This window comes from Ictalurus punctatus, chromosome 2, assembly GCF_001660625.3.
Source record: "Ictalurus punctatus breed USDA103 chromosome 2, Coco_2.0, whole genome shotgun sequence".
NCBI lineage: Eukaryota > Metazoa > Chordata > Actinopteri > Siluriformes > Ictaluridae > Ictalurus > Ictalurus punctatus.
Genome location: NC_030417.2, coordinates 11,133,970 through 11,160,973, shown reverse-complemented (window position 1 = coordinate 11,160,973; position 27,004 = coordinate 11,133,970). Strand labels below are relative to the sequence as shown.

At 39.2% G+C, this 27,004-nt stretch overlaps 1 protein-coding gene across 3 annotated transcripts in view; it reads left to right on the top strand.

The window, feature by feature from the left end:
- Positions 1-24,618, top strand: part of disp1 (dispatched homolog 1 (Drosophila)) — a 31,583-nt gene extending 6,965 nt beyond the window's left edge. For 2 of the 3 annotated variants that reach the window (XM_017457111.3, XM_017457102.3), the window contains exons 2-8: positions 2,696-3,207; positions 7,680-7,709; positions 8,279-8,402; positions 10,231-10,358; positions 16,076-16,173; positions 19,900-19,997; positions 20,734-24,618. In XM_017457111.3, coding sequence (XP_017312600.1) covers positions 2,714-3,207; positions 7,680-7,709; positions 8,279-8,402; positions 10,231-10,358; positions 16,076-16,173; positions 19,900-19,997; positions 20,734-24,258 — 4,497 coding nt within the window. In that variant the 5' untranslated portion in view covers positions 2,696-2,713 and the 3' untranslated portion in view covers positions 24,259-24,618. Of the gene's footprint in view, positions 1-2,695; positions 3,208-7,679; positions 7,710-8,278; positions 8,403-10,230; positions 10,359-16,075; positions 16,174-19,899; positions 19,998-20,733 lie in introns of those variants that run through there. The other variant, XM_047152103.1, reaches the window with a different exon arrangement.
- Positions 24,619-27,004: the final 2,386 nt, after the last annotated feature.

Sequence of the window (27,004 nt, the reverse complement as noted above, 5' to 3'; positions counted from 1 at the left end):
GCAGTAATGCACAGTAAACAGTTAGGAAAAAAAAATAACGGCATAATTTAATGTTCAGGTGGTCGACATTTTCACTGTTGAAGCTGTTTACAGTGTTGATCAGGAGCACGAGAGCCGCATTTTAATAAATATTGTTAACTGATGTCAAATGTTCTTTCTCCGTTTACCGTGAGAGAACGTGAGGGATGAGTTTGGGGAAAGCGGGTGGGGCTTCCAGGAAGTGTCTGTTAATATCAGAAAGCTCCCAAAACGTGCAGATCATTCCAGATTCGCATGTTGATTGACTCATCTTCTACTTAAAGAGATAAAGACTGCACTTTTGAGTGATAACTCATTCTTTGTGTTACCTTTCCTGAAATTTTTTTTTTTTTTTTTGCGCCTCCACACCGGGCTCAGAAGGCTCTGACAGCTGTTCTCTGAGAGCTGCTATAATGGGTGGTGTTTATTCCATTCAGTTTTACTTCCACAGACAAAAATAAGAAAAATATTCGGCCTTGCGAGAAACACGGTCTCTCCCTGCAGCTCATGAACACTCATGTTCCCAACCCCACCCCCAAAACTACAATACCCACAATGCAGTGCACCTAAACAATAACCCATTAACTCTGTAACACTAGCGCAGTACAGTGTTTTTGTAGCATTTCAAGGGAAAAAATGTATAACAGTTGGCAGATCTAGTAATATAATGTAATTGGCGATAATGTCACTAGGCATCGTGGCAATGTAACATTGTGTAGGGACGATAATATCCCAGACCTTCCTCTACCAAAACTATACTGATATTTCTATCGCTAGTCCTCTCTAATGCGTGTATGCACATCTCTAATGCTATAGTCTTCTGATATTTCTTTCTTTTTTTTTTCTTTTTCTTTTTTTTTTGTTACTTCCTGATCAGGATTGCTGGCAATGCAAATAGGTCCCTAAACAAAAACAAACACATGTAGTGGCAAGTAAAGAAAATGCACCGTCTCTGTTTTTAGTTTCAAGAAAGTTCTTAAAACCTGCCTATATAGAAGCGCACACCAGTAGTTAGAGTGCTCTCTGGCTGCTGCTCTTACTAACATCATCTCTATAATTATAGTGCAAGTAATGCTCTTCAGTACAGCTGTATGATTAAAGCTAAGATGTCTCCCTTGAAGCCTGACCACATCAGCAAAAAATAATAATAATAATAATTCATGCCTCTAGGTGTCAGGAGTCCTGCATGATGATTATGCAGCAAAAGATTGTGAACACTTCTATAACTCAAGTGAATACGAATGATACCTGTAAATTTATGCCTTTTGTTTCATGTCTTCCATCCCGTCATCAAAGGAACGCTGAGTATCTTTGATGACTCCGTATGATGATCACAATGTTAAGGTCATTTCAGGACGGATACAGCAGGATATATCTTCTCAAAAGACACTGGTCCCTTCTGGAAAAGTGTCCTCTGTAAAACTTTTTATATACATTTCAATTTATATCAATTCATATCCTCCTTTTTCCATTTTTGACACAATAATAGTATCCTAGCTTTGTGTATCAGCTAAGAACGGATAACGAACTGATATTTACATCTCTATGGTTATAGAGCCTGCTTTCTGCAAGCTTTTATTGCTTGCCAAGTTAAGTGAAACATCAGAGGTGCAAATTTGCAAGGGGATCTCCTGTACACAGCGGCCTCAAAGTCAATCCACTGTTTTTTAAATTGTTTTTTAATAGGATTTAGATGTGGGCTCTGACTGGGCCATTCCAAAATGTTGATCTCCTTTATCTGAAGCCATGCCTTTGTTGAGTTGGATTTGTGTTTTAGGTCGTTTACACCAAATGGCTCAACTTTAGTCTCATCAGACCACAAAATCTTATTCCAAATGCTCTCAGATTTTCAAACTTGGCCTTTAATGACAATTGCCCTTCTGTCCTGAGCACTCAAATTGGCCTGATCTTGGTGATGTTTAGTCACGTCCATCTTTTTCCTCCTAGCAACTTCCTTTCAAAGCTTCATGGCCAGTTCCCTGGTACAAATAATCACAGGACTTATCTGATCTACTGTTTTAGCTGTGAGACCTGCCAAAGTCAGAGGGACTTGTTGTCCAAGCATGCAATTGGACACAGGTGGATTTGGAATCAACACCAGTGTACCCTGTTTATTTAGTGTGAGTGCTCAAAAATGAAATGCTAGTCCTAATTTAGATTGCTAAAAGAAAGGGGGAAGAATACTAAATTAATATATAAATTATACTTAATTCCCACTGTGGCCCTGTTTGTGTGGAGTTTGCATGTTCTCCCCGTGCTGCGGAGGTTTCCTCCAGGTACTCCGGTTTCCTCCCCCAGACCAAAGAGATGCATGGTAGGCTGATTGGCATGTCCAAATTGTCCGTAGTGTTTGAATGTGTGTGTGAATGTGCATGTGATTGTGCCCTGCGATGGATTGGCACCCTGTCCAGGGTGTACCCCACCTTGTGCTCCAGGTTTTCCCGTGACCCTGAAGGAAGGATGGATGGATGGATGGATGGATGATACTTTATTTCAATAACATATATATGCTATTGATGATGGGAGCAAGATTGTCTTTTACAGTGTTTTTTTTTGTTTGTTTGTTTGTTTTTGTTTTTTTGGTTTGCTTTCTTCTGTCTTCTCTTGAATGAAGCAGTAAATTGAACCATATAATGGAAAGTGATTATTTATTTATTTTTGTCATCTTGATTTTCAGGTGAATGATACAAGCCCTATGGATCTGACTGAGGCTTCTATTAACCTTCCGCCACTCAATAATGGTGGAGTCCCTCAAAGCATGAGTGCTACTACGCCAAGTGAGCCTGCCAGCTCTGTTGCCGAGTCTACACTGGAGACCAATGAGAATCTAGAGCAGAAAGCGAGAACAATGTCTAAAATTGAACCACCTAGCCAAAATAGTGTCAAGCAGAACTGCTCTATCCAACCATCAATGTCCTCCACATCCCGATCCTCAGCGTTTTTGTCACAGTTCAATTCTCCAAAGCTGTTGCCCACCTCTCTTCCAAACCATTCTTCTCCCTGTTGCCCTTTTCAAGAGCCTGAGTGCTGTAATGGGAACCAGCAAGAAGGCAGCCTTTTCCCGGGGTCCTTGCATGGAAGAAGGGCCCTTCACATGGGCCCTTGCTGTGTGCAGGGGACACCTAGTTTCTGTATGCAGCACCAGTGGCAGGAGCGTTTCCAGAACCAACCAAACATGACCACATTCAGGTAACGGATTTCTGGTTGTAAGCGATGTAATATTTCCTCCCTTTCTTCTTCACTCATGATTATCTTCTTCAGATCATGGTCTCACTCATTTATAGAAGAAGATGTTTCAGAACATAATAGACCAGAATTCGCTCGGATACTGTGGAGTGAGACCTTTCGGTGCTTTGAAGCTCCTTAGTAGTATTTTATAATGGCTGAGAAATTTTACTGAAGTCAAAACCTTAAGCTTCTGTCTCTGTATCCTGCAACTAGGGCTGCAAATAACGATTATTTTGATAATCCATGAATATTTCCATTATTTCTCGATTAATCGATTAATTGGATTGAATTTTTTTTTCTGTAATAATTTTTACAAATATGTTATTTCACATTCTGCCCAATGTTGTCCTGCTAACTTAAGGCTGTAGAACAGGTATTAAATATATCTGTGTGCGCTATGCTATATATTGTGCAAAGGATTTTTAAAAATATTAACATTATATTTTGAAAACAAAAAACAATTGATTGTCTACAAGCTGGGGTGCATGGGGTTATCCACAGTGACGTCACAGAACCAACTAATCCATAATGAAACTCGTTGTCAATTATTTTAATTATAGATTATTATCGATTAGTTGTTGCAGCCATACATGCAACAGCGTAATATTTCTTAGCTTGGCACTGTTTCTGAGCGTAATGCACGTTATCCTCGTAATATTATCTACATGATCTTCAGATGAATCTGCACATGATGTCAGTGAAGGATCCTTCAAGTGTTACTGCATAAATGAAAGCTTCATTCTAGTCCTCATTTCAGCAACTCCCATCCGATATTCGTAACTAGCTTTGCTTTGGTCTTTACACAACTGGTTATAAAATTGTTTGAATTACATTTAATGTTTTAGTCCAGTGTTTTCAATTTTGTCATTTAAAAAAAAAATCATAAAGTCCTCTATGGAGCATACAAAATTCATGCCTGTATAAGTCACGCACCTGTATGATTCATACCTGTATAAAAAGCACACCCATATAACAAAATAGCAAATCTGTATAACAAAATTCATGCACCTGTAGTGTGACATCATCAAGCCCATTTAAAGCAGACTTCACACTAGACAGAGCTTGTACACTGGCTTGATAAAAGTTCACATGAAATCTCTTGAACTATTGTGATTTAAAAAATAATAATAATAATAATAATAATAATAATTTAAGTCACAGCATGTGTGGTCTCAGAGTTTCAATGGTAAAAACAATAAATAATAATAATAATAATAATAATAATAATAATAATAATAATAATAATAGCTGTAGTTTATATTTAATAAATGGCTAAATGACCAAGGTTTATAACAAAGTTTTTTCACACCATAAAAAAACAATGGAAACCAAGTTTACTCTACTAGCGCTGACCCCGAAGAATATTCTAATTACCGATCTAATTTCTAATTTTATATTTCTGTCCAAACTGCTAGAAAGAGTGGTTTCCTCTTCATTATCTCACTACCAACAGTCTCTTTAATCCGTTCCAAAGCAGCCTTTCCCTGCTCTACTGCTCCGTCACACAAGGTGTCACTCAAGGATCGGTCACTCAAGGATCGGTCACATATGCTTCCTCTTGGCCAGATCTTTCAGAAATACACATGCTCTTTAATCTTTTATCCAAGTTTGATCCATTTCTTTTTGTTTGTTTTTCCTTTTTTCAAACCTGGTATTGTTTTGTTGTCAATAGAATGTTCCCCTTTGAACATGTTCAAAGCTAGTTCACACAGTGTGAGTTCACATAGTTCCACTCTCCTTCGGGGTGGAGATTGAAATAACAAATTGAACCAACGTTTTTTTTATTATTATTATTTTTTTTTTAATATAAATGTTTGGGGGGTTTTTTCCCCCCTGAAGATACACAACCAAATTCTCCCATAATAACATCGCTGACCAAAGACTGAGCTCTTCTGACATTTGCACTTTCACGTCAACAAATAAACAGCCATAAGGAATCTTGAAAACCTTCAAATGTACTTGCAGTTACCCGGATACATTTGTTGTGAAATCAAGTACTAAAACATCATACACAAGCCTGAACCTTTTCACCTGTGATTTGTTTTTCAATTGAAAGCCCCGTTTATGTTGAACAGTTTGGTTGTGCGAGGCTATTTCAGTTAAATAAAGTTTGCCACACGAACACCTAAAAATACCAAGGTGTACTCTCTAAGCCTAACCCTTCCTATTTGTCATATAGAGATGTTGCATTTTCATGTTCAGGAGCTCAAGGCCAATTGTCCGACATTCTCGTTAGCACAATATCTCAAGAACAAGTCGTTAAATGTTTTGTATGATTCATATGGAATTAGCATCTTAACCAGCTGATGAACTGATTCGATTTTGGAAATCCATCCAAACAGGGTCAATGTCACAGCAAGGTCAAATATCTGAAGTAATCTTTCATCAGTCGCTTTTTTGGTTTGAAGTATATTTTCAAGGTATTTGAGACATACAAATTAGTAACGAGATGGACTAGACTTGTCATCTGTGCCGTTGGCATAGTGTTCTACTTCTTTGGTCTCATCAGTCCCTCCAGGACATTGCGATTGTGCGATCGCAGAAATTTGACGCAAAATCAACCTCTTCGATTAACGTGCATTAAATATGAGTACAGCTAAAAGGTCTCATTTATCAACAGACATCACTGTGAAAGACCGTGCAAAACAGATTTCGCCAATTTGAGTAATTTTCCATTAAAAAAAAAAAAAAGCACAAACAACTCGAAATCCGGACTGACTTATTATTTAATTACTTTCTGTTGAATAGATACATTTTGTTTATGTATTGATTCAAATCATTTTGGGGCGTTTTAATGAATTTATGTATTTACATCTGTATGACTCTAGGACTCACACTGTGTGAAAACACTGTGTAGGTGATGTAAACTATAGCAAATAAATTTTTCTAAACATCCATCAGGTTCAGTAGTTGCTACACAATGTTTTCCCCTGTTGTGTGTGTTTGAGTTTTTCCAGGGCATAGTGGTAGGTTCCACATAAATTAAAACAATCCAAAAAACTCAGATTGTGCCATTGCATTACATTCTTAACGGGCAGAGGACAGTATCAGAGTAGAGAAATTGTTAGCAGTCTCCGTAGGGGGGAGCAATAGGCTAGAAGAGTAAAAACCCTCATGTCGGAGAGTTCTGCTGTATTGTCTATTTGGAGTCAGTAAACCCAGGATTAAGTGAGGAACATAACAGAAGAAGGCATATATGTAGATTTTTAAGAGCGCTTCTAAGCGCTCATGGAAAGGAGCTTGATTGTGATTATGGTATGCTATTTTTCCATTGCATGCAGACCAAGAAAATAAGCATTCATGATCCAGTTTCTTAAGGAAACTATAAGAATATAGTTTAGTCTTACAGGTATCTGTGGGCTTGATTTGTCATTCATCACTATTACATGAAAAAAATGATGGATGGATCACAAGTACTTTGTGTTCATAATTTCAGTAACTTTTCTGTGAGTTCCCATCATAATTTATGAAAAACAAACGAACAAAAGGAAAGGCTGTTTTTGTTAGACCACCATTACCAGAGCTCTATTACAGGTCATTCTGCAATATGCGTAAGTAAATAAAGGAAACTGTTTTTCACATGGAAATTGATCCAGTTTTTCTTTATTGGTTTGGCTTTTTAATTGTTTTCCACTAATGGTGGAATTTTAAACGAGTAGAATTTCTAACTTTTATAAGCAGGTAATAAACTCGCTCTGATATTTTATTGAGTTACAGACTCTGTTATGTGTGTCTGAGCTGCACTAATCCTCTTCAGGGCCATCTGTACGTGCAAGGTTCCGACTGTTTACATTTATGACAGGGGCTGTGGTAGTTCTTTTGTTGCCATCCAGAGTCAGGCTTGGAATCTTAAACAGTTCTCCTACTCTAAAAGACACCCCTTTCCCAATATCTAATACTACTGTCGTTCACTAAATGCTTAATATTGTATAATAGCAACCTGGCTGTCTTTTCACAGAATATCCCAACTAGGCAATCATTACAAAGGATTACTTTGGGCTTTGGTGTGCACTTGGAATGCTAGTTGTGTTTTTAAATATGTCTATGTGAACATTGGGTAACCACTGGGGATGGTGTTTAAGGATACCAAGTTTGAGCTGGTACAGAGTGACTGCGAACCCTGGTGGGTATCTGAGAGGATTAATGTCACTATGGCCATTGGGCTGCCACTTGATTATCCTGGGTGTACAATTAAATTGGGGGAAAAAAAAGGAAAAATTATTCATATGGGGCAGTGGTAGCTCAATGCTCACTTTTTGGCCCTTGAGAAATGCACTTAACCCTCAACTGCTCAGTTTTATAAATGATTAGGACATCTGCCAAATGCAATACATTTAAATGTCAATATTAATTGAAGTAGTAGCCAGTAGGAGTTTGCTTGTCTGTTACTGTAACTCTGACATGTAACTTTTAATGTCTGTCTTTTCCTGTAGCCCTGCAAGACCTTTTCGATTCCCCAAAAGGTAAGATCTCTCACTCTTATTTTTTTCTTCTTCTTTTCTCTTTTTTCCCCTTCTTCTTTTTTTCTTGTCCATCTAAACTTGTATATTACTACTCTACTTGTGCACAATTAATGTCAGCCTCTTTCCAAGTTCTCTTCTGGCTATGCTTGTCTTAGTTATCATTACATTTAGGTGTGAATGCTTCACTCGATTCTAGATTTATTTATTTTTTCCCCAGACAAATCCAAAGATGAATTCCTTCTGAACTGGGGACTAGTTATACAAATAATTACTTTCTCAGTTTTTGCAGAGTGAGAAGCAATGTACGCAATTTGTTTATTTAATGTATTATTGAAGCAAACCTCTTATCACAGTTTCCAGTAACCAGATGTTGACTAGACCACATTAGAGTACAAAACCAGCCATCATACCTGACCAATTGTACCAAAAATTCAGTGCTCATATGTTCCGGGAAAAGTCTTGATCTAATTTAAAATCCTTTCAGGCTAAATCAACCAAAGTGAAAATTTAAATGCCATTTCTTTCTCCCGTAAAGGCATGCTGTAAATAAAGGTTCTTCTTGCTTACAGTTATGCAGAGCTCATTGCTGACTGGCCTGTGGTGGTCCTTGGTGTGTGTACTATACTCATTGTGGTATGCACTTTAGTAGGTGTCCTTGTGCCAGACTTGCCAGATTTCTCAGATCCTTTACTGGTAAGACATTTCTGTTTTTCTCTCAATACAACTGGTATCATGAAAGCTTTCATTCACCTCTTAGGATTGTATTTTGACTCATTTGATAAGGAAACTAAGATGAAAGATTAATGCTTATAGAGCTGAAGGTTTAAACCAGAGGTGCTCCCTCCCAAACTAGATGACCAAAGACTGCACAATTCAGTAACTTCCCTTGATCAAAGACATATTATTGGACTGACTAGGTGAATACTAGTTTGTTAGACATGTTGGAGAAGGGAAATAATCCTTATTGGTGTAGTCCTGGCCAACTAGCTATGATTCTCAACTCGAGTTGTTAACTTGAAACTGCCATGTAGGTTTCTCCTTACAGCAGGAGGGTCTGGCCTTTTTTCTTTTCTTTTTTTTCCTTTTTTTTTTTTTTATATCTCCTTTGAGGCCACTTTGGTGCTTGTTCAGTTCCTTGCCATCTTGGATTGGATTACTGCAAATTTCCTCTGGCAGTGCTTCCTCTGTGTCCCATCAGATCTCTGCAACTGATCTCGAATGCAGCTACGTCATGTTTTCCAACATCACCTCAGTGCTTCATTCCCTACACTGACTTCATGAAATTGCCTGTTTCAGTTTTAAAGCCCCAGGCAACACAAACAAATGTATTCCTGTCAATTTTAAATTTTCAATTCCATTAAATTAATGGGAGAGAAAATAGAGAAAGGCTGATGAGGGAACGACATGACTGATGTGGCATCACCACCCATTGGTTGATAATTTTTTCAATAAAGCACTCCTGTCATTTTTATTCCCTACCCATAAGCTACACTTTTTATCTTGTGCCTGATCAGAATTGGTAGGGCATATACGATCGGATACTCTTCCCTGCAACATAAACAACTCGGGAACAGTGCTAGTGCTAGAAAAGTGTGTTTAACAGAGCAGAGCTTCTCAAGTTATTGTGTGGTACAGTGTATTGGTATTTTCTACAACATGTGGTCTATTTTGTACATATTTCTAGTGATATGTTGCTTGTGGAAATCAGCTAAATATGGTAAAATTGTGGCTTGTGCACTCCACTACTACTTCCCTCTTCCAAAAGCCACATTGATTTAGATGAAGCTTAAAGAAACTTTTCACTTAATGGCATTTACATGAGCAATGAAACAAGTGAAAAATATCAATATCTGATGCAGTTTGCTGGTCATGCACGTAATTTTTTTTCATCAGTTCTATCCAGATGGGGTTACTTTCACTGACTGACGCCTGTCATTTAAACATTTTTCACACATTTTCTCTGGGATAAAACTTGTGACATTAACACAGGACAAGTGAGTTTCCACTGAGTTGTTTTTTCATACAAACCTAGATGTTTGCATAGCACATGTTCATATGTTATATTTGCATTTGGGGTTTGAATACATGGAACATTATTGGATTATTTATGATTATTAACTTGCCAGCATTGAACATTAAATTATTAAGGAGCTGACCGTGACACAACTCCGCATTTCTTTATTTCTAGAAAGTTTAAACAATATGTGGAATATGTGAATTTAAAGATTTATACCTGTAGTTATCTTTATTAATAGCCTCTGTAATCCACGTACAAGATCAGTTTTCTGTTTTCTTCATTTGGGAAGTGTGTAATATGACTAAAAATGAAAAATTACAAATTTGTGTATTCGGGTGAGACTAAATGTGATTAGTGAGATTAATGCAAAATTGTTCCTGGAAATGATGGAATTACCCCAGATTTTCTAAGTACAATATTCAGAAGACATTTGTCATTTTTGTTGTTGAGGACATACTGTCATTATTCTCTAAATATAGTTTTTCCCACTGTTTCTCTCCATAGGGCTTTGAACCAAGGGGTACTACAATAGGTCAAAGGCTTGTCACATGGAACAACATGGTGAAAAATACAGGCTACAAAGCCACCTTGGCCAACTACCCCTTTAAATATGCTGATGAACAGGCCAAAAGGTAACACTGTCCTTTTTTTTTTTTTTATCCATCTAAAGTAATTGAGACTATTCTAAACAAAGGCTACCCTGTATTACAAAAGAATATAATTTCATTTTTAGATTCGTCAGTGATTGTCTAATACGTCTGTATTACACTGTCTGTTTTTGCCATTGGGGTTGTCATAATTTTTATGAAGAATGTTTGCAAGGTCTCGTAAATGGTCAGTTAGAACATTAACTATTGAAGGACCAGCTGCCAGTGGTTTCCCTGTATATACAGTGCACTCCACTAATATTGGCACCCTTGGTAAATATGAGCAAAGAAGGCTGTGAAAATTTGTCTTGTTTATATAGGTGTGCAACAATTATTGGCATCCTTTTAGACAATGTGTTACCTCCCTTTGCCAAGATAGCCGCTCTGAGTCTTCTCCTATAATGCATGATGAGGTTGGAGAATACATGGCAAGGGATCCGAGACCATTCCTTCATACAGAATCTCTCCAGATCCTTCAAATTTCGAGGTCCACGCTGGTGGACTCTCCTCTTCAGTTCACCCCACAGGTTTTCTATGTTGGGGTACTGGGATGGCCATGGCAAGATCTTGATTTTGTGGACAGTAAACCATTTTTGTGTTGATTTTTCATGTATGTTTTGGATCATTGTGCTGCTGGAAGATCCAACCACGGCCCATTTTAAGCTTTCTGGCAGAGGCAGTCAGGTTTTCATTTAATATCTGTTGATATTCGATAGAGTCTATGATGCCATGTATCCTAACAAAATGTCCAGGTCCTCTGGCAGAAAAACAGCCCCAAAACATTAAAGAGCCACCACCATATTTAACCGTGGGCATGAGGTACTTTTCCATATGGCTACATCTCTGTGTGCCAAAACCACCTCTGGTGTTTATTACCAAAAAGCTCTATTTTGGTTTCATAGAACCCGATCCAATTTGAAGTTCCAGTAGCATCTGGCAAACTGAAGATGCTTGAGTTTTTTTTTGGATGAGAGTAGAGGCTTTTTTCTTTAAACTCTTCCAAACAACTTGTGGTGATGTAGGTGACTTCAGATTATTCTTCATTAGTTTTTTAGATTTTCTGACCCCAAGATACAACTAACTTCTGCAATTCTCCAATCTGTGATCCTTGGAGATTGTTTGGCCACTTGAACCATCCTCTTCACAGTGCGTTGAGACAATATAGACACACGTCCAATTCCAGGTTGATTCATAACATTTCCAGTTGACTGGAACTTGTTAATTATTGCCCTGATGGTGGAAATGGGCATTTTCAATGCTTGTGCTGTTTTCTTATAGCCACTTCCCACATTGTGAAGTTCAACAACGTTTTGCTGCACATCACAGCTATATTCCTTGGTCTTACCCATTGTTATGAAGGACTAAGGGAATTTGGCCTGTTACCTCATGTTTATACCCCTGTGAAACAGGAAGTCATGGTTGAACAATTTCCTGTTCCTAGTCACCCAGGTGTACTAAAAAAAGTCAAATATCAATGAGAATATACTTCAAATATATATTTCTCATATGAATTCATAGGGGTGCTAATAATTGTTGCACACCTATATTTAACAAAGTTTTTTTTTTTTAAATTGTATTAACCCGTGTTGTGCTTGAATTATCCATGCAGAGCAGAGTATTTTTCTGATTTATTCATTTTTGTTGACCAAATTATCAAAAGGTTAAACAATAAAGTCAAACAAAAAAAATTCACAGCCTTCTTTGCTCATATTTACCAAGGGTGCCAATATTAGTGGAGGGCACTGTAAGCACAAGTTTAAAGCCCATGTACAGTAGAGCATTTTGTAGTGTTACAGCCTGAAATTGAAATGGACTTAATTTGCTTGACATAACACACAACATTTGAGGGAGCAGAATAATTAAACATAAAAGAGCCATGTGTTTGTTGCACAACTATATACCACCTGAGTGAATACTTGGTATCCTTTGGGTTATGTCTCTGTCAGCTGTCATCTGGATCTGGTAAAATTGCTCAAAGTCTGTCAGATTGAATTGAGTTTTGGGCTTTGACTAGGCAATTCTAACACACATTCAGGTTATTGGTTTTGAGCCCTTCCATGGTAGCTTTGACAGTGTGTTTAGGGCCGTAGTTCTGTTGGATGGTGAACCTCCACTCCAGTGTCAAGTCTCTTGCAGACTGGAACACATTTACTTCTAGGATTGCACAATATTTAGCTTTAATCATCATGCCGTCAACCCTGATGAGTTTCCCAGTTCATGTTGAAAACTGTCCCCACCAAATGATTCTTCCACCACCAGGCTTGGCTTTTTTTCAGTAATGGCTTTCTTCTTGCTACTCTTCCCTGAAGCCCAACTGTTTGGAGCGTTCCTTGCTTAACTGCTTGGTTGTGTCTCTGACTATTGTCCTCCTTACCTGGTCACTCACTATCTTTGGTGGATAACCACCTCTAGGCTGAGTTGATGCAGTGCCATATTCTTTACATTTTTAAAGAATTAATTTAATGGTGCACCATGAAATGATCAAAGTTTGGGATTTTTTTAAATAACTTTTTCAAAACTGTGTCCTTGACTTTTGATAGCTCCTTTGTCTTCATGATGCTGTCTTTTTTTAGTATGAAGTAAGTCACAACTTTTATGTTTTATTTGTTCTGTTGGAGATTGGGCTATTTTGTGAAATGACATCAATGAATTTAATTTGTATTCCAAGCCTTTTTTGACCTGCATCACTGTGCTCAAATAGAATAAACTGCAGAATTCCCTTCTCTACCCCACTAAATTGAATGTAGTATTCCACCCTGTGACACAGATCTTTTTTTTTTTTTTTCTAAAGACGCCATACGGTTTATTTAGAAGAGTGAAACAGTGCTCCTTTGCCAGCTAGCTAGCTAGAAGGCTGTATGCTAATTTAAGTTCTCATAGCTTGGTTCAGCTAAACTTAACTAGAGTGTTGTTTATTTCTAAGGAATACTTTGTTTATTCTCCCTGCTTGTCTAGAACAATTGAGCAACAAGATGACTCCAGAATTATTTGGCCACCAGCACATGTAGGGCACGCTCATTGCCAAAGTATGTAGTTGCTCCCCCCTTTTTCCTGAGGTGATTGCCAGTAAAACGGCTGTCTTACATTACACCCGTCAGATTTGCATTTTGTGTGCATTGATATGGAGAGGTCTTAATGGACAGCAGTATGAGGAGAAGATTACACGCTGGGCTCTTGTATGAGCATGGCAGATAGAGATGGCTAGCTCCTTTCAGAATCCCTGTTATAAGCCTATGAGCTTCCAGCAAAGTTCCATCCATTGGGCTGTGATGTGCCGATATTGCAGCCATGTACACTTTCAGTGTAGATAGGGACTTGCTATTATCCAGCAGCCACTTCAAAAAGGCTAGCGCTTTGTGAGAAAGGCTTCTCCTGCAGATCAGGGTGCGTGCCCATTTCACTGAGAAGAGGGAGTGTCTCTACTGATTAAGACAACCACCGCTGTGGTTGCAATTAACAATCCCAACAACTTTGGGGGGGGGGGGGGCTCTTCTGTAAGACTGAGCTTCAAGATGTATGTGAGGAGACTGTACGTGAACTGAATGGCCTGTTCTCTGGTGGAAGAACATGGGAGCCAGTCTTCCAAATACTGAGGTATCCTGACAGTTATAAGAGGTGACAGGGTGCCCTGCATGCATCTCAAAAACAGCATCTCAATATCCATGGAGCTTAGAGATAGCCTGAAGGGCAAATTTATGCTATGAACTGGCATTAATGCTTTTTCTGGTCAATTCAGCCCTCCATCTTCTTAACCTATACAGGTCTTCAATTATCTGGAAGTTGATAATTACCCTTGTTTTAACCCTATTTGTGAAAGTAATTTTTGTTATAGCTCAGCTCAAGATATAGATGAATTAATATTTTTCTTTTTACTGATACTTCTTGTACCCTCTAACTTTGTATTGATAAATATAGATAAGTTAGCTCAATTTTCATATAGAACAGAGAACACCAAAATAGAAAGTAATTCAAAAATATATTATTAATCCTTCTTCTTGACTTTATTGTGCAAGACATTTAGCATTGGAAGTCAGTATACTTAATTTTAGTTTGTAGCAGTTGGTTTCCGAATCTCTTACCACTAATAACTGCCATTACTACTATCCTTATCCTTATTTCATTAGGACCTCTAGTGTAGTGGCAGTTATCTCGGAGTCATTTATCTTTGGCTCTACTTACAGCAAAAATATATTATAAAAAACTGATATTTAAAAAAAATTGGACTGAAAAGTGCATTTGACTGTACTGGAATTCTGGAATGTCAATTAAAATGCATATGGGTGTGCTAACAATTATATTGAAATACTTATCATACTGTGCATCAGGAAAGTATTCACAACGCTTCACTTTTTCCACATTTTGTTATGTTACAGCCTTATTCCAAAATGGATTCAATTAATTATTTTCCTCAAAATTCTACAAACAATACTCCATAATGACAAAGTGAAAGTTTGTTTGAAATCTTTGCAAATTTATTAAAAATAAAAAAGCAAAAAAAGCACATTTACATAAGTGTTCACAGCCTTTGCCATGACACTCAAAATTGAGCTCAGGTGCATCCTGTTTCCACTGATCATCCTTTAGATGTTTCTACAACTTGATTGGAGTCCACCGCTAGTAAATTCAGTTGATTGGACATGATTTGGAAAGGCACACACCTGTCTATATAAGGTCCTACAGTTAACAATGCATGTCAGAGCACAAACCAAGCCATGAAGTCCAAGGAATTGTCTGTAGACTTCCGAGACAGGATTGTATCGAGGCACAGATATGGGGAAGGGTACAGAAACATTTCTGCAGCATTGAAGGTCCCAATGAGCACAGTGGCCTCCATCATCCGTAAATGGAAGAAGTCTGGAACCACCAGGACTCTTCCTAGAGCTGGCTGCTCGGCCGAACTGAGCGATCGGGGGAGACGGGCCTTAGTCATGGACGTGAACAAAAACCTGATGGTCACTCTGACAGAGCTCCAGCGTGTCTCTGAATAGAGAGGAGAACCTTCCAGAAGAACAACCATCTCTGCAGAACTCCATCAATCAGGCCTGTATGGTAGAGTGGCCAGGAAGCCACTCCTCAGTAAAAGGCACATGACAGCCCGCATGGAGTTTGCTAAAAGGCACCTGAAGGACTCTCAGACCATTAGAAACAAAATTCACTGGTCTGATGGCCTGAAAGGCAAGCGTCATGTCTGGGCAGGAGAAACTGCCCAAAAATATCTGTGCCAAGCTTGTAGCATCATACTCAAAAATACTTGAGGCTGTAATTGGAGCCAAAGGTGCTTCAAAAAAGTATTGAACAAAGGCTGTGAATACTTATGTACATGTGCTTTTGTTTTGTTTTTTATTTTTAATAAAATTGCAAAGATTTCAAACAAACTTCTTTCACGTTGTCATTATGGGGTATTGTTTGTAGAATTTTGAGGAAAATAATTAATTGAATCCATTTTGGAATAAGGCTGTAACATAACAAAATGTGGAAAAAGTGAAGCGTTGTGAATACTTTCCAGATGCACTGTAAATTAACAGGACCTTGTTACACACCACAGAGCAAACTTGGGTCATTTAATTTTTAAAACAAAATTATATCCAGTTTATCTATGTATCACATATAAATAATTAGCAAAGTTTTTTTTCCATTATATTGATGCATAAATGTGTAAATTCTTTGGCTTTTGTGTTTCTGGCATTGCCTTATGGTTTTAGTCATCAAGAAGAGAGGTGGTCAGAGGATCACTCTGAACGAGATAAAAGACAAGCAGAATGGGACTTCAGTAAAGACAATTTCTTCTGTGATGTTCCAGGTAAAGATTTTAAAGACTATGAAATTTAGCACAAAATGTAATGTAAATATTATTTTGCCCTTCCTAACTGCCAGAGCCACTGTGAAACACCTGGATACATCCATTTATACAGTGGCAAGAAAAAGTATGTGAACCTTCTAGAATTTCATGGTTTTCTGAATAAATTTGTCATAAAATGTGATCTGATCTTCATCTAAGTCAAGGGTATTGACGAATATAATGTGTCTAAAATAATAACACAAAAGAAATTCTGATCCCTCATGTCTTTATTGAGAACAACCAAAAAAAACCTCATAGTGCTTGTGGAAAAAGTATGTGAACCCTTTAGTTAATGACCTCAAAAAGCTCATTGGAGTCAGGTTTTAGCACACCTGGAATCTCATTAAGAAAATGAGTTTGAAGATGTGGACTACAGCTACTTTGACTGATAAAAACCCCTCAGACTTTTGGAGTTTGCTTTGCACGAGAAGCACATGCTTATGTGAGCCATGCCTAGCCAAAAAGAGCTACAGTTTGGCAAACATTCTACAAATGGAGACACTTTGGGACTGTTGCTACTCTACCAAGAAGTGGGCCTCCAGTCAAAATGACACCAAGAGCACATCGAAGACTCATCAGTGAGGTAAAGAAACAACCCCGAATGACAGCCAAAGATTTGAAGGCATCATTGGAACTGGCTAACATCTCTGTTCATGAGTCTACAATACGTAAAATATTGAACAAGCAGGGTATCTATGGCAGGACACCACGAAGGAAGCCACTGCTTACTAAAAAGAACATTGCTGCACGCCTGAAGTTTCCAAAAGAGCACACTGACACTCCACAGTGGTATTGGCAAAATGTTTTGTGGACTGATGAAACTAAGATTGAACTATTTGGAAAAAGCACACAGCACTACATCTGACATAGAAAGGGCACAGCATATCATCATGAAAACATCATCCCAACCGTAAAGTATGGTGGAGGAAACCTCATGATTTGGGCCTGCTTTGCTGCATCAGGGCCTGGCCAGCTTGCAATCATTGAGGGGAAGATGAATTCCCAAGTATATCAGACAATTCTTCAGGATAATGTGAGAATGTCTGTACGTCAGCTGAAACTGTGTAGAAGTTTGGTGATGCAACAGGACAACGACCCAAAACACCGGAGCAAGTCCACAACAGAATGGCTTCTGAAAAACAAAATCGGCCTTTTGGAGTGGCCAAGTCAGAGCCCAGACCTCAACCCAATAGAGATGCTATGGAATGACTTGAAGAAAGCCATTCCGTCCAAAGACTATGACAGAGCTAAAGCAGTTTTGCCAGGAAAAATGTGCTAAAATTCCTCCTGAACGATGTGCAGGTCTGATCCACAGCTACAGGAAGCACCTGGTTGAGGTTATTGATGCCAAGGGGAGGGGGGGGTCAACCAGTTATTAATTCTAAGAGTTCACTTACTTTTTCCACTGCCATTTTGAATGTTGAATGAGTGTGTTCAATAAAGACATGAGGGATCAGAATTTATTTTGTGTTATTATTTTAGACACATTATATTTGTCAATACCTTTGACTTAGATGAAGATCAGATCACATTTTATGACAAATTTATTCAGAAAACCATGAAATTCCAAAAGGTTCACACACTTTTCCTTGTCACTGTATGTGTGCATGCATGCCAAGACTTCCAGCAAAGTCACATATTGACATATGACACAGTATTTGCAATAAACACCACCACCCTACACCCACTTTTTTTTCTTCTCGCTTGTGCACATCAGACTACATGCACATGATGATGAGCCATCAGCAGAGCTGCTTGAGTTGAAAAAGTCTTGAACAGGAGGTAGAGGCGTGCCAATGATGCTTTCAGCTTTTGGCACTATCCTCTGTGGGGTCTTGTGTATGGAGATGTTACAATTTCAAAACCAGATAGTTAGTCAGGACTCACTCGTTGGTGCCCCTGTAGAATGTGGTGAGGATGGATGGAGGGATGTTCACCTTCTTCAGATGCCAGAGGAAATGCAGGTGCTACTGGGCTCTCTTGGCCAGCTGGTGGTGGTTGTCCAGGTGAGGTCTTTCAGGATGTGAATGCCAAGGAGCTTGGTAGCTCCACTGTGGAGCCGCATATGCACAGGAAGAAAAGTTGGCCATATCTGATTATTGGGGAGGACTTGTCCCCCTCAGTGTCTATGGTGGTTATGGCCCTGCCCACTGCTATAAAGTTTATCCAGGTATTGAACACCATCACTGGTGGTTAGGAGGGGTGAACACTGGATAACCACTAGGGTCACTTGCAACCTAAGCAAGGGCAAACAGGGCAGTGCTGCTTTTTATATGCAAATTTATTTACAAATTTATTGTTCTCATCTACTTTTACAAAGTACAGCCAGAATCTAGAGGTCTGCAACATGTTTGAACACTCTCTCTCTACTCTCCCTGCATCAAGGATTCACTCAGACTTCAAAGTTGTTAAATACTTTGATAAAATTTTTTGTCAGAAGTATTGGAAATGAGCACTGAATTTTAGACACATTTTGGTCGGTGGCTTTTGGGCATGGTACCTCCATGGTACCCTAGCAACCCTGCATTGGGCCTTTCCCTTGTCTCTTAATGGAAACATCATAGTAATGAGAAATTCAGTGTAGACATAGTGGAGATAACAAAAGTTGGACTCGAGTCAGTGAATGAGCTGAGCAGTTTAAAGAAAAGGGCTGTGGTTAATTCCCATTGGCACTAATATGGCATTGATGATATTGTATGAATCTATTAACCAAAGTGAAAATAGACCAACGTGTTCATTAAAAATAAATAATGGATGCTATAGAATATCAAATTAATTATCAATATTGACATACAATTTGTTCAGGGTGAATTCCTCCCTCAGAAGGCTCTCCTTTTGAGTATATGCACAATGCTGACTTGAAATAGGTCTCTCTTTGCTATTGATCATTTCAGCCTTGCCTTCATTGGTGGCTGGATGACTCTGCTGTAACCTTGTAGTTAAATATAGAATTTCTGCCCAAAGTGATGTCACTCATGTTGATTCAACATTGTGCCTCATATGGGCCATACAATATTGCTTAAACCAGACAGCACCCATCCAATCCTCAGACCAACTGTTTATCTGCCATGGCTGATTGACTGGGCACTCATACTTCTTGTTCAGAGGCATGTCACAATAAGGACTATCTTGTTCATGGGATTTATAGAAAGGTGTCAGGACATCTATTCAACTACCTGGACATCACCAGGCACCCTCTCCAGATTTTACAAGGTTAAAGTTGCGCTTTCTAGTCGTGAAAGTGTTAGTTAGGTGGTCATCTCTCAGCATCTTTCAGGGTAAGTCCTAAGTTGAGTCCTGTTCCTCATGAGACTGTTTGCATACATCCATCTGGGTGTTTCACCCCTTGCAGTTTGGAGGGGCAAAATGAAAAGCTAGTTATGTATCTAACTGAGTTTACGAACCTTGGGATATCTGCTAGGGTTCTTCGTTACTCAGAACCTGCACTAACTTGGCGAGAATGTTCCAGGTAAAAATGTGTGTTTGTCTGTGGAATTTTCTTGCAAATCATACATCATACGTCACTACATGACTTTATTAGACGTTTTTGGCATACATGTGCACATGCCCTATGAGATATCCAGGTGTTTCCGGGGGCTCCTGGCCATTATCTGGGTTTATAGAACTGCAGTTACATATGTAACTAGCGTTCTATTGAGTAATTATTGTCCAACTGGGTCTTAACAGGTGACGGCTACTCTAGAATTGTGTTTACCTCTGCTGAAGGGAAGAACTTGTGGAATATACACGCTATAAAATCCATGTGCAATTTCGACAATACCAGGGTATGTGTTCTTGAATTCTTGGGTTTTATTATTCCTGTTTCATGTTCCTTACACTTGGCTAATGTAATCAAAAGTAGGACAAATGAAGTACACTATTTTTTTTTGGACAGATTTGTTCTAATTTTGTTTGGTTGCGTGACCAATTGTTGCCTGTTCTTCTTGATATCTGTTAAAATTCTTTCAGATGTCCTACACAGCCTTCTTTGAATCACGTCTGGAAACTGATGTTTTTGACATTTAATTTAATTTTGTATATAATTTCTAGATTACAACTGCATTTTCATTTTCTCAACTTGAATCCATGCAGAGCACAAATATTTTTGGGCCAGACTGTAAAACCTTTGCCTGATAAGACCCAATTTACTTCAGTTCTTTAATTTACAAAAAACTGACTTTGCAAGTTTGGCTTCTAGTCACGTTTTTGGTTATAGCACAAATGATTGGCACCCTTGTTAAAAATTTATTATTATTTTTTATTATTATAAAAGTGGAAAGTGTCTGTGGTTAATTAGTTAAATCTCACACTGAAGATTTGTGTGCATGTTTTTATATTATACACAACAAGAAGGGTGAATACTTCAGTTCTGGGTCATAACAATAAAAAAAAAATGTTGAAAAGTTAATAGTCGGTGAATATTTATGAAAAGCACTGTAAATTTGCGGTCTAACTGCTGGTAGCTTGCACTGTTAGGCATTGATAAAATAAGCACATTAATAATAATCATGTCTTCTCCAGGTTCGATCCCATCCACAGTACTGGAGTTTGTGTCAGCGTGCCACATCTGCCTCCTGTTGTCCTAGCTGGACCCTGGGGAACTACATAGCTGTGCTCACCAACAAGTCATCCTGCCAAAAGATAACAGAAAGGGATGTATCACTTACCTTAAAGGTCCTACGCTCTTGTGCCAAGTACTATTATAATAGCACATTAGGTCCAGAGTGTTGGGATGTAAATACCCGCAGGAAAGACCAGTTCAAGTGTGCCAGTGTCCCCAGAAAGTGCACCAAATACAATGCTGTATATCATATCCTACATTTCTTAGTGGACAAGGATTTCCTTAACCCAAAGAGCGTTGAATTCCATCCACCCGATCTCAAATACAGCATGCTGTTTTCTCCCACAGAGAAAGGTGAAAGTATGATGAACATTTACTTGGACAACTTTGAGAACTGGAACTCCACAGATGGCATCACCACTGTCACTGGTATAGAGTTTGGCATCAAACACAATTTGTTCCAGGACTACCTTCTTACAGATACTATGTATCCTGCAATAGCAATTGTGATTGTGCTAGTAGTTATGTGTGTATACACCAAGTCTGTTTTCATCACCATCATGACCATGTTTGCCATCATCAGCTCCTTAATTATCGCCTATGTTCTTTATCGGGTTGTCTTCAATTTTGAATTCTTCCCCTTTATGAATCTTACGGCATTAATCATTCTTGTTGGAATTGGCGCGGATGATGCTTTTGTGTTATGTGATGTGTGGAACTACACAAAAATTGACAAGCCAAACACTGAGCTCTCTGAAACTGTAAATGTCACACTTCATCATGCAGCTCTTTCAATGTTTGTCACCAGCTTCACTACAGCTGCTGCCTTCTATGCTAATTACGTCAGCAACATTACAGCCATCCGCTGCTTTGGTGTCTATGCAGGCACTGCTATCCTGGTCAACTATGTTCTGATGGTAACCTGGTTACCTGCTGTGGTGATTCTTCATGAGCGATACCTGCTTAACATCTTCATGTGCTTCAGGTCACCGCATCACACCACAAGCTTTTTGAAGAGCATATATCGGAATGCCAACAAGTGCCTATTTGCTCTATCAGAGTGTTCCCGCATTTTCTTTGAAAAGGTATTGCCATGCATTGTAATCAAGCTGCGTTACCTGTGGCTCTTTTGGTTCCTGGTCATAACTGCTGTTGGAGCGTATATTGTCTGTGTAAGCCCTAAAATAAAACTACCTTCCTTGGAGCTATCAGAATTTCAAGTATTTCGCTCCACACATCCTTTTGAACGCTATGATGCAGAATACAAAAAACTGTTCATGTTCGAACGTGTCCACCATGGAGAAGATCTCCACATGCCTATTACCATAATATGGGGTGTTATTCCAATAGACAGTGGTGATCCCATGAACCCCAAAAATAAAGGTAAACTGACACTTGACACAAGTTTTAACATTGCAAGCCCTGCCAGCCAAGTATGGATTCTCAACTTCTGTCAGAAGCTCAGGAACCAAAGCTTTGTGTTCCAGTCTAATGAACAAGATTTCACCAGTTGCTTCATGGAGACTTTTAAGCAGTGGATGGAGAACCAAGACTGCGATGAGGCTAGAGTCTACCCATGTTGCAGTCAGTCCACATTCCCCTACAAACAGGATGTTTTTGAGTTATGCATCAAGCGAGCTATTATGGAGCTGGATCGCAGCACTGGCTATCATTTGGACAGTAAGACACCAGGGCCAAGATTTGACATTAACGATACAATCCGTGCCATCGTGCTTGAATTTCATAGTACATATCACTTCACCTTAGCATATGAAAAAATGCATCTGTTTTACCATGAGGTGGATTCCTGGATCCAGGAAGAGTTAAAGAACGCTCCAGATGGATTAAGCTATGGTTGGTTTGTCAGCAACTTGGAATTCTATGACCTCCAGGATAGTCTGTCTGGTGGAACACTTATTGCCATGGCACTGTCAGTGGTGGTTGCCTTCAGTGTTATGCTCCTAACTACCTGTAATATCATTATTAGCCTTTATGCCATTATCTCTATCGCTGGAACCATTTTTGTAACTGTGGGATCATTAGTGCTTTTGGGGTGGGAACTTAATATACTCGAGTCTGTTACTATCTCAGTAGCTGTAGGGCTTTCTGTGGACTTTGCAGTTCATTATGGTGTAGCATACCGTCTTGCTCCAGAACCCGATAGGGAAGGGAAGGTGGTTTTTTCATTGAGCAAAATGGGTTCAGCCATTGCCATGGCAGCACTCACCACTTTTATTGCTGGAGCAATGATGATGCCATCCACAGTACTGGCTTACACCCAGCTTGGTACATTTCTGATGCTAATCATGTGTATCAGTTGGGCTTTTTCTACATTCTTCTTTCAGTGCATGTGTCGCTGTATCGGTCCACAGGGCACTTGTGGACAGATTCCTATGCCTAATTTGTTTGCGAAGTGTCATGCTTTCAAAGCAGGTGCCTCTGACTCATCGACCACCTACTGCGAAGGAAAACCCTGCCAGGCAAGCAAATACAAGTCAGATACCAGGGGACAAGTGGTAGAGTTTGAACTGGAGCCATTGGCAGCTAATGTTAGAAATGGGGAAAAAACGGAGGTCCAAAATGCATGTACTCAACTAAACAATGAAGGTGCACCTGAACATGCATCTTGTTGTCCAATGAACAACAAAATAGACTGTGTAAAAGAAAATTCTGATCCTAATGGCATGAAGAACACAGATTCTGTATATCTGCATAATTACTCTTATAATAATGGCTGTACCTGTGGCCATTTTTTGTCCCAGCACAAAATGAGCACACACTGGACCCATCGCCACACCTGTATGCAAGAAAAAGAGTGTCCATGCCCAGCTTCACAGTTTGCTTCAACAGGCAATCATGTAGCCAAAGATCAGAGCATCTTCTCCACCCTAAATACATTGCACACAACTATGAATCATGATGTGAACCATGTCCACTGTGTTCCTGCCCATTTCCATAAGTGTTCCCAGGCTCCAACCACAATAACTAGCTGTCTCAAAAAGCATGGCTGCTACCATAGGGGATGTAATGTGCCCACATTGCACCATCAAACACAGGACCCAACTAGAGCTGATGAATCACACTTAACCAGTCCATGTAAACCCCCACCTGATGCCATAAATGCTCGAGCTCACACTCCGCAGCTTTCTGTAGGTCAGTGCTGCACATTACCTCAGACGCCCAGAGACTGCATGATTGATGATGGAACACATAAGTCAGGGGACAAAGCATTAAACCACATAAAAAGCAATGTGGCAAATGCTTCTGTTTTGGTGCAAGATTACAATGATAAACTTAAGGTGGCTCCCACCATGTTTGACAGAAGTGTACAATGCAAGCAGTACCACAGAACCACAAATGAAGACTCGCCCAAAAGAGACAGTTACTTAAATGGTACTTTAAAAGTAAACTGTAAGCAAAAAACTGATGAAAACGTTCAGGTCCTTCCCTTTAACTCCCTCTCTTTATCTGAAAGTTTATGCTGATGAAGGGAATGAGGGGAAAACTTGAAGGACAACAGAGAATATACATTACTATAGGGCCATACATGCAATTAAATGTGCAAAATTATGCAATTACTGTTTCTTGTGTGTCCTGTAGAAATTTGTATTCTTGAATCATGATGTTTACATGGTTCTCATTGTCCTTTTGCTAATGATTTGTCATGTCATTTGCTTGAGATGTTCTCAAATGCACATGACCTATATACTTTTTAATGCTAATAACTGGAGTCACGATGTATAAAGTGTTTATAAGCAAGATGGATTATCGCATTACATAACTCATTAAGAATGAAAAAGAAAAAATGAATGACAACTTGATGGTAATTAAAAATATCAAATCAATCTGCTTTTGCCGGTATGTATGTGTAATTTTTTTACTGATGAACTGAAGTGTTCTGGGTGACACCAGATTACACAAACGCAGTAGAGGCTGAAGGGTTAATGTTTCAATTGACTAAATCTCGTAACCTGGAATTTCCAACCTCCAACTGGAAAACAGTACAGAAAAAACACGCTCAACTCAGAATTAATACTCGTAAAAGTTCAGCATATGACTACATATAAACATGGCTGCTAAAAGTATCAACAGTAAACAAAGTAGCACTTCTTTACTTTTAAATAAGTTATACTGTGTATATACTAGTATTTCCTGTAATTTTCTATTTCCATACATATTCGCTTGTTAAAACTGTAACATTGACTATACACTTTGCTGTTTTGAGATCATTCATATAATAGACGTACAGAGAGGCATCTATATTTTTTCCCGTTTTGTGGCTTGAATGCACGGAGGTCGAAAATGTTAAAAACATCCTTAAGTATAAAGTTTTGGAGCAGGGCAGTATTGGTATTATAGTTAAAGATGTTTTGTTTGCATGCTACACATATGTGTGTGTATATATATCTATGTATATGTGTATTGTAGAGAAACAGTGTTCCTTTTTATCTTCCTCCATTAACCATTAAATGGCTGTTAAATATGCCACACACTTCCTGGTGATGTAAAAAAGACTCCGCATATACTGAATCATCCTGGTAAGGGTGAATGCTCATGCTTGGAGCAGCAGAAAGAACTCATCTTACTGAGTAATCCCATTGATGGTCTGGAGGCAGAAAGGAAACACTGGGGGCTTGCCTGGGACTACTGTCACTTACACTCTAATTAACCCCAATAAATATCGTCTGTTCTTGGTTTCATCAGACTGCTGAAGCCATGGTCCACAAAGAGCGTACAAAGCATAAACGGGATCTCATTGTTGAAGGGTATCGATCAGGAGAGGGGTAGAAAAGTATTTCCAAAATGTTATATGCACCGTGGCACAGCATGAAGGCCATCATCAACAAGTGGAGAAAATGGGGTACCACAGTGACCTCACCAAGAACAGGGGAATTCCAGAAAGCAGGTTCTGCCACTTACCTGGGTAAGTTTACTTAAGTTAAGAGTTAAATGATAACCTCAACTTTCGGTTCCAAAGACAGTGGTAACTTTTAGGGTATCTAAGTTCACTCTCGGAACATAATTTGGTCTGGAGCAGGTTTAGTTTCAGGATTAGTTTGTTTCAGAGAGCTGACGGAGCATACCTTGTCCTTTTGAAGAATATCCAGATGAATATTTGCAGGAGTGTTACTGTTTTTCATGAGAATCGTTAATTTATTTAACAAACCTTTTGAAACTTCACACTGCCAATTAGACACATTGTGGATCAGCGCTTAACACTGAGCACATTTTGTGTATTGCCCTTCATTTTTTTTGCCACAAGGAGTTTTCTGTATATAATGTGGGTGATGCAGAGTATGTAGGGAAAGTCAACTGTGTGTAGGACCATTCATACTGTCATATCTCTGCAAAGCAGCCACTCCATTTTCCCAGAACGCAGCACGGAATACAAACATGGCCTGATCCAATCCCCAGGGTTTTAATTCGAGACATCCGATTCCATTTAGATACACGCACACTACTTCTTTTAAGAGGCTCTCATTCACTATCTAGTTGTGAAATATATGCTCGGCTGCCTTTTGTCTCTATCGTTACCAAGCCTTGATAGTGTTTGTTTATTCTGGTTTTGACTTTGTTCTCGTTTACAACCTTGTCTCTTTGCCTTGCCTAGTTTGGACTGTTTGCCTGATCAATTGTCCCTTGCCTGAATATGTACCTTGATTGCTGAGTGATCCTTTGGACTTATTTTATTATATTCCCATACGTGCACTTGCTTCTGTCTGTGCCTCCATTACGTGATGGAATACTTTGCTGTAACATGGACGTAGCAGGTACGCTGGACTGGTGATGAGCCGTTGACACCCAACGACAGCTCATGGGAGAACACCACCAACAGCTCACCTATCTGGTCGAAAAAGTCACTTGACTTTCCCAGAGCACATCGGCAGTCATGCAGACTTGAACCCCATTTCCTCCGATATCAGCGCCAGAGAAGTATGCAGGTGATCTGGTGTGATGCAAGGGTTTTATCCTGCAATGCTCATTGTTCTTCACCAGCTACGCCAGCATGCCGGAGGTATGCAAGATAATCCACTTCATGGAACTGCTAACTGACAAAGCTCTCACCTGGGCAACAGCTGTATGGGAGCGAGGCAGCGAGCCCATCTCCTTGTATGAACAGTTCACAGGGTTGTTTCGATGCGTCTTTGATCATTCCCTCGAGGGCAAACAACCGGGAGAGGAGCTCCTGACCGTCTCTCAAGGTCCCTGCCGCATAGCAGAATACGCCTT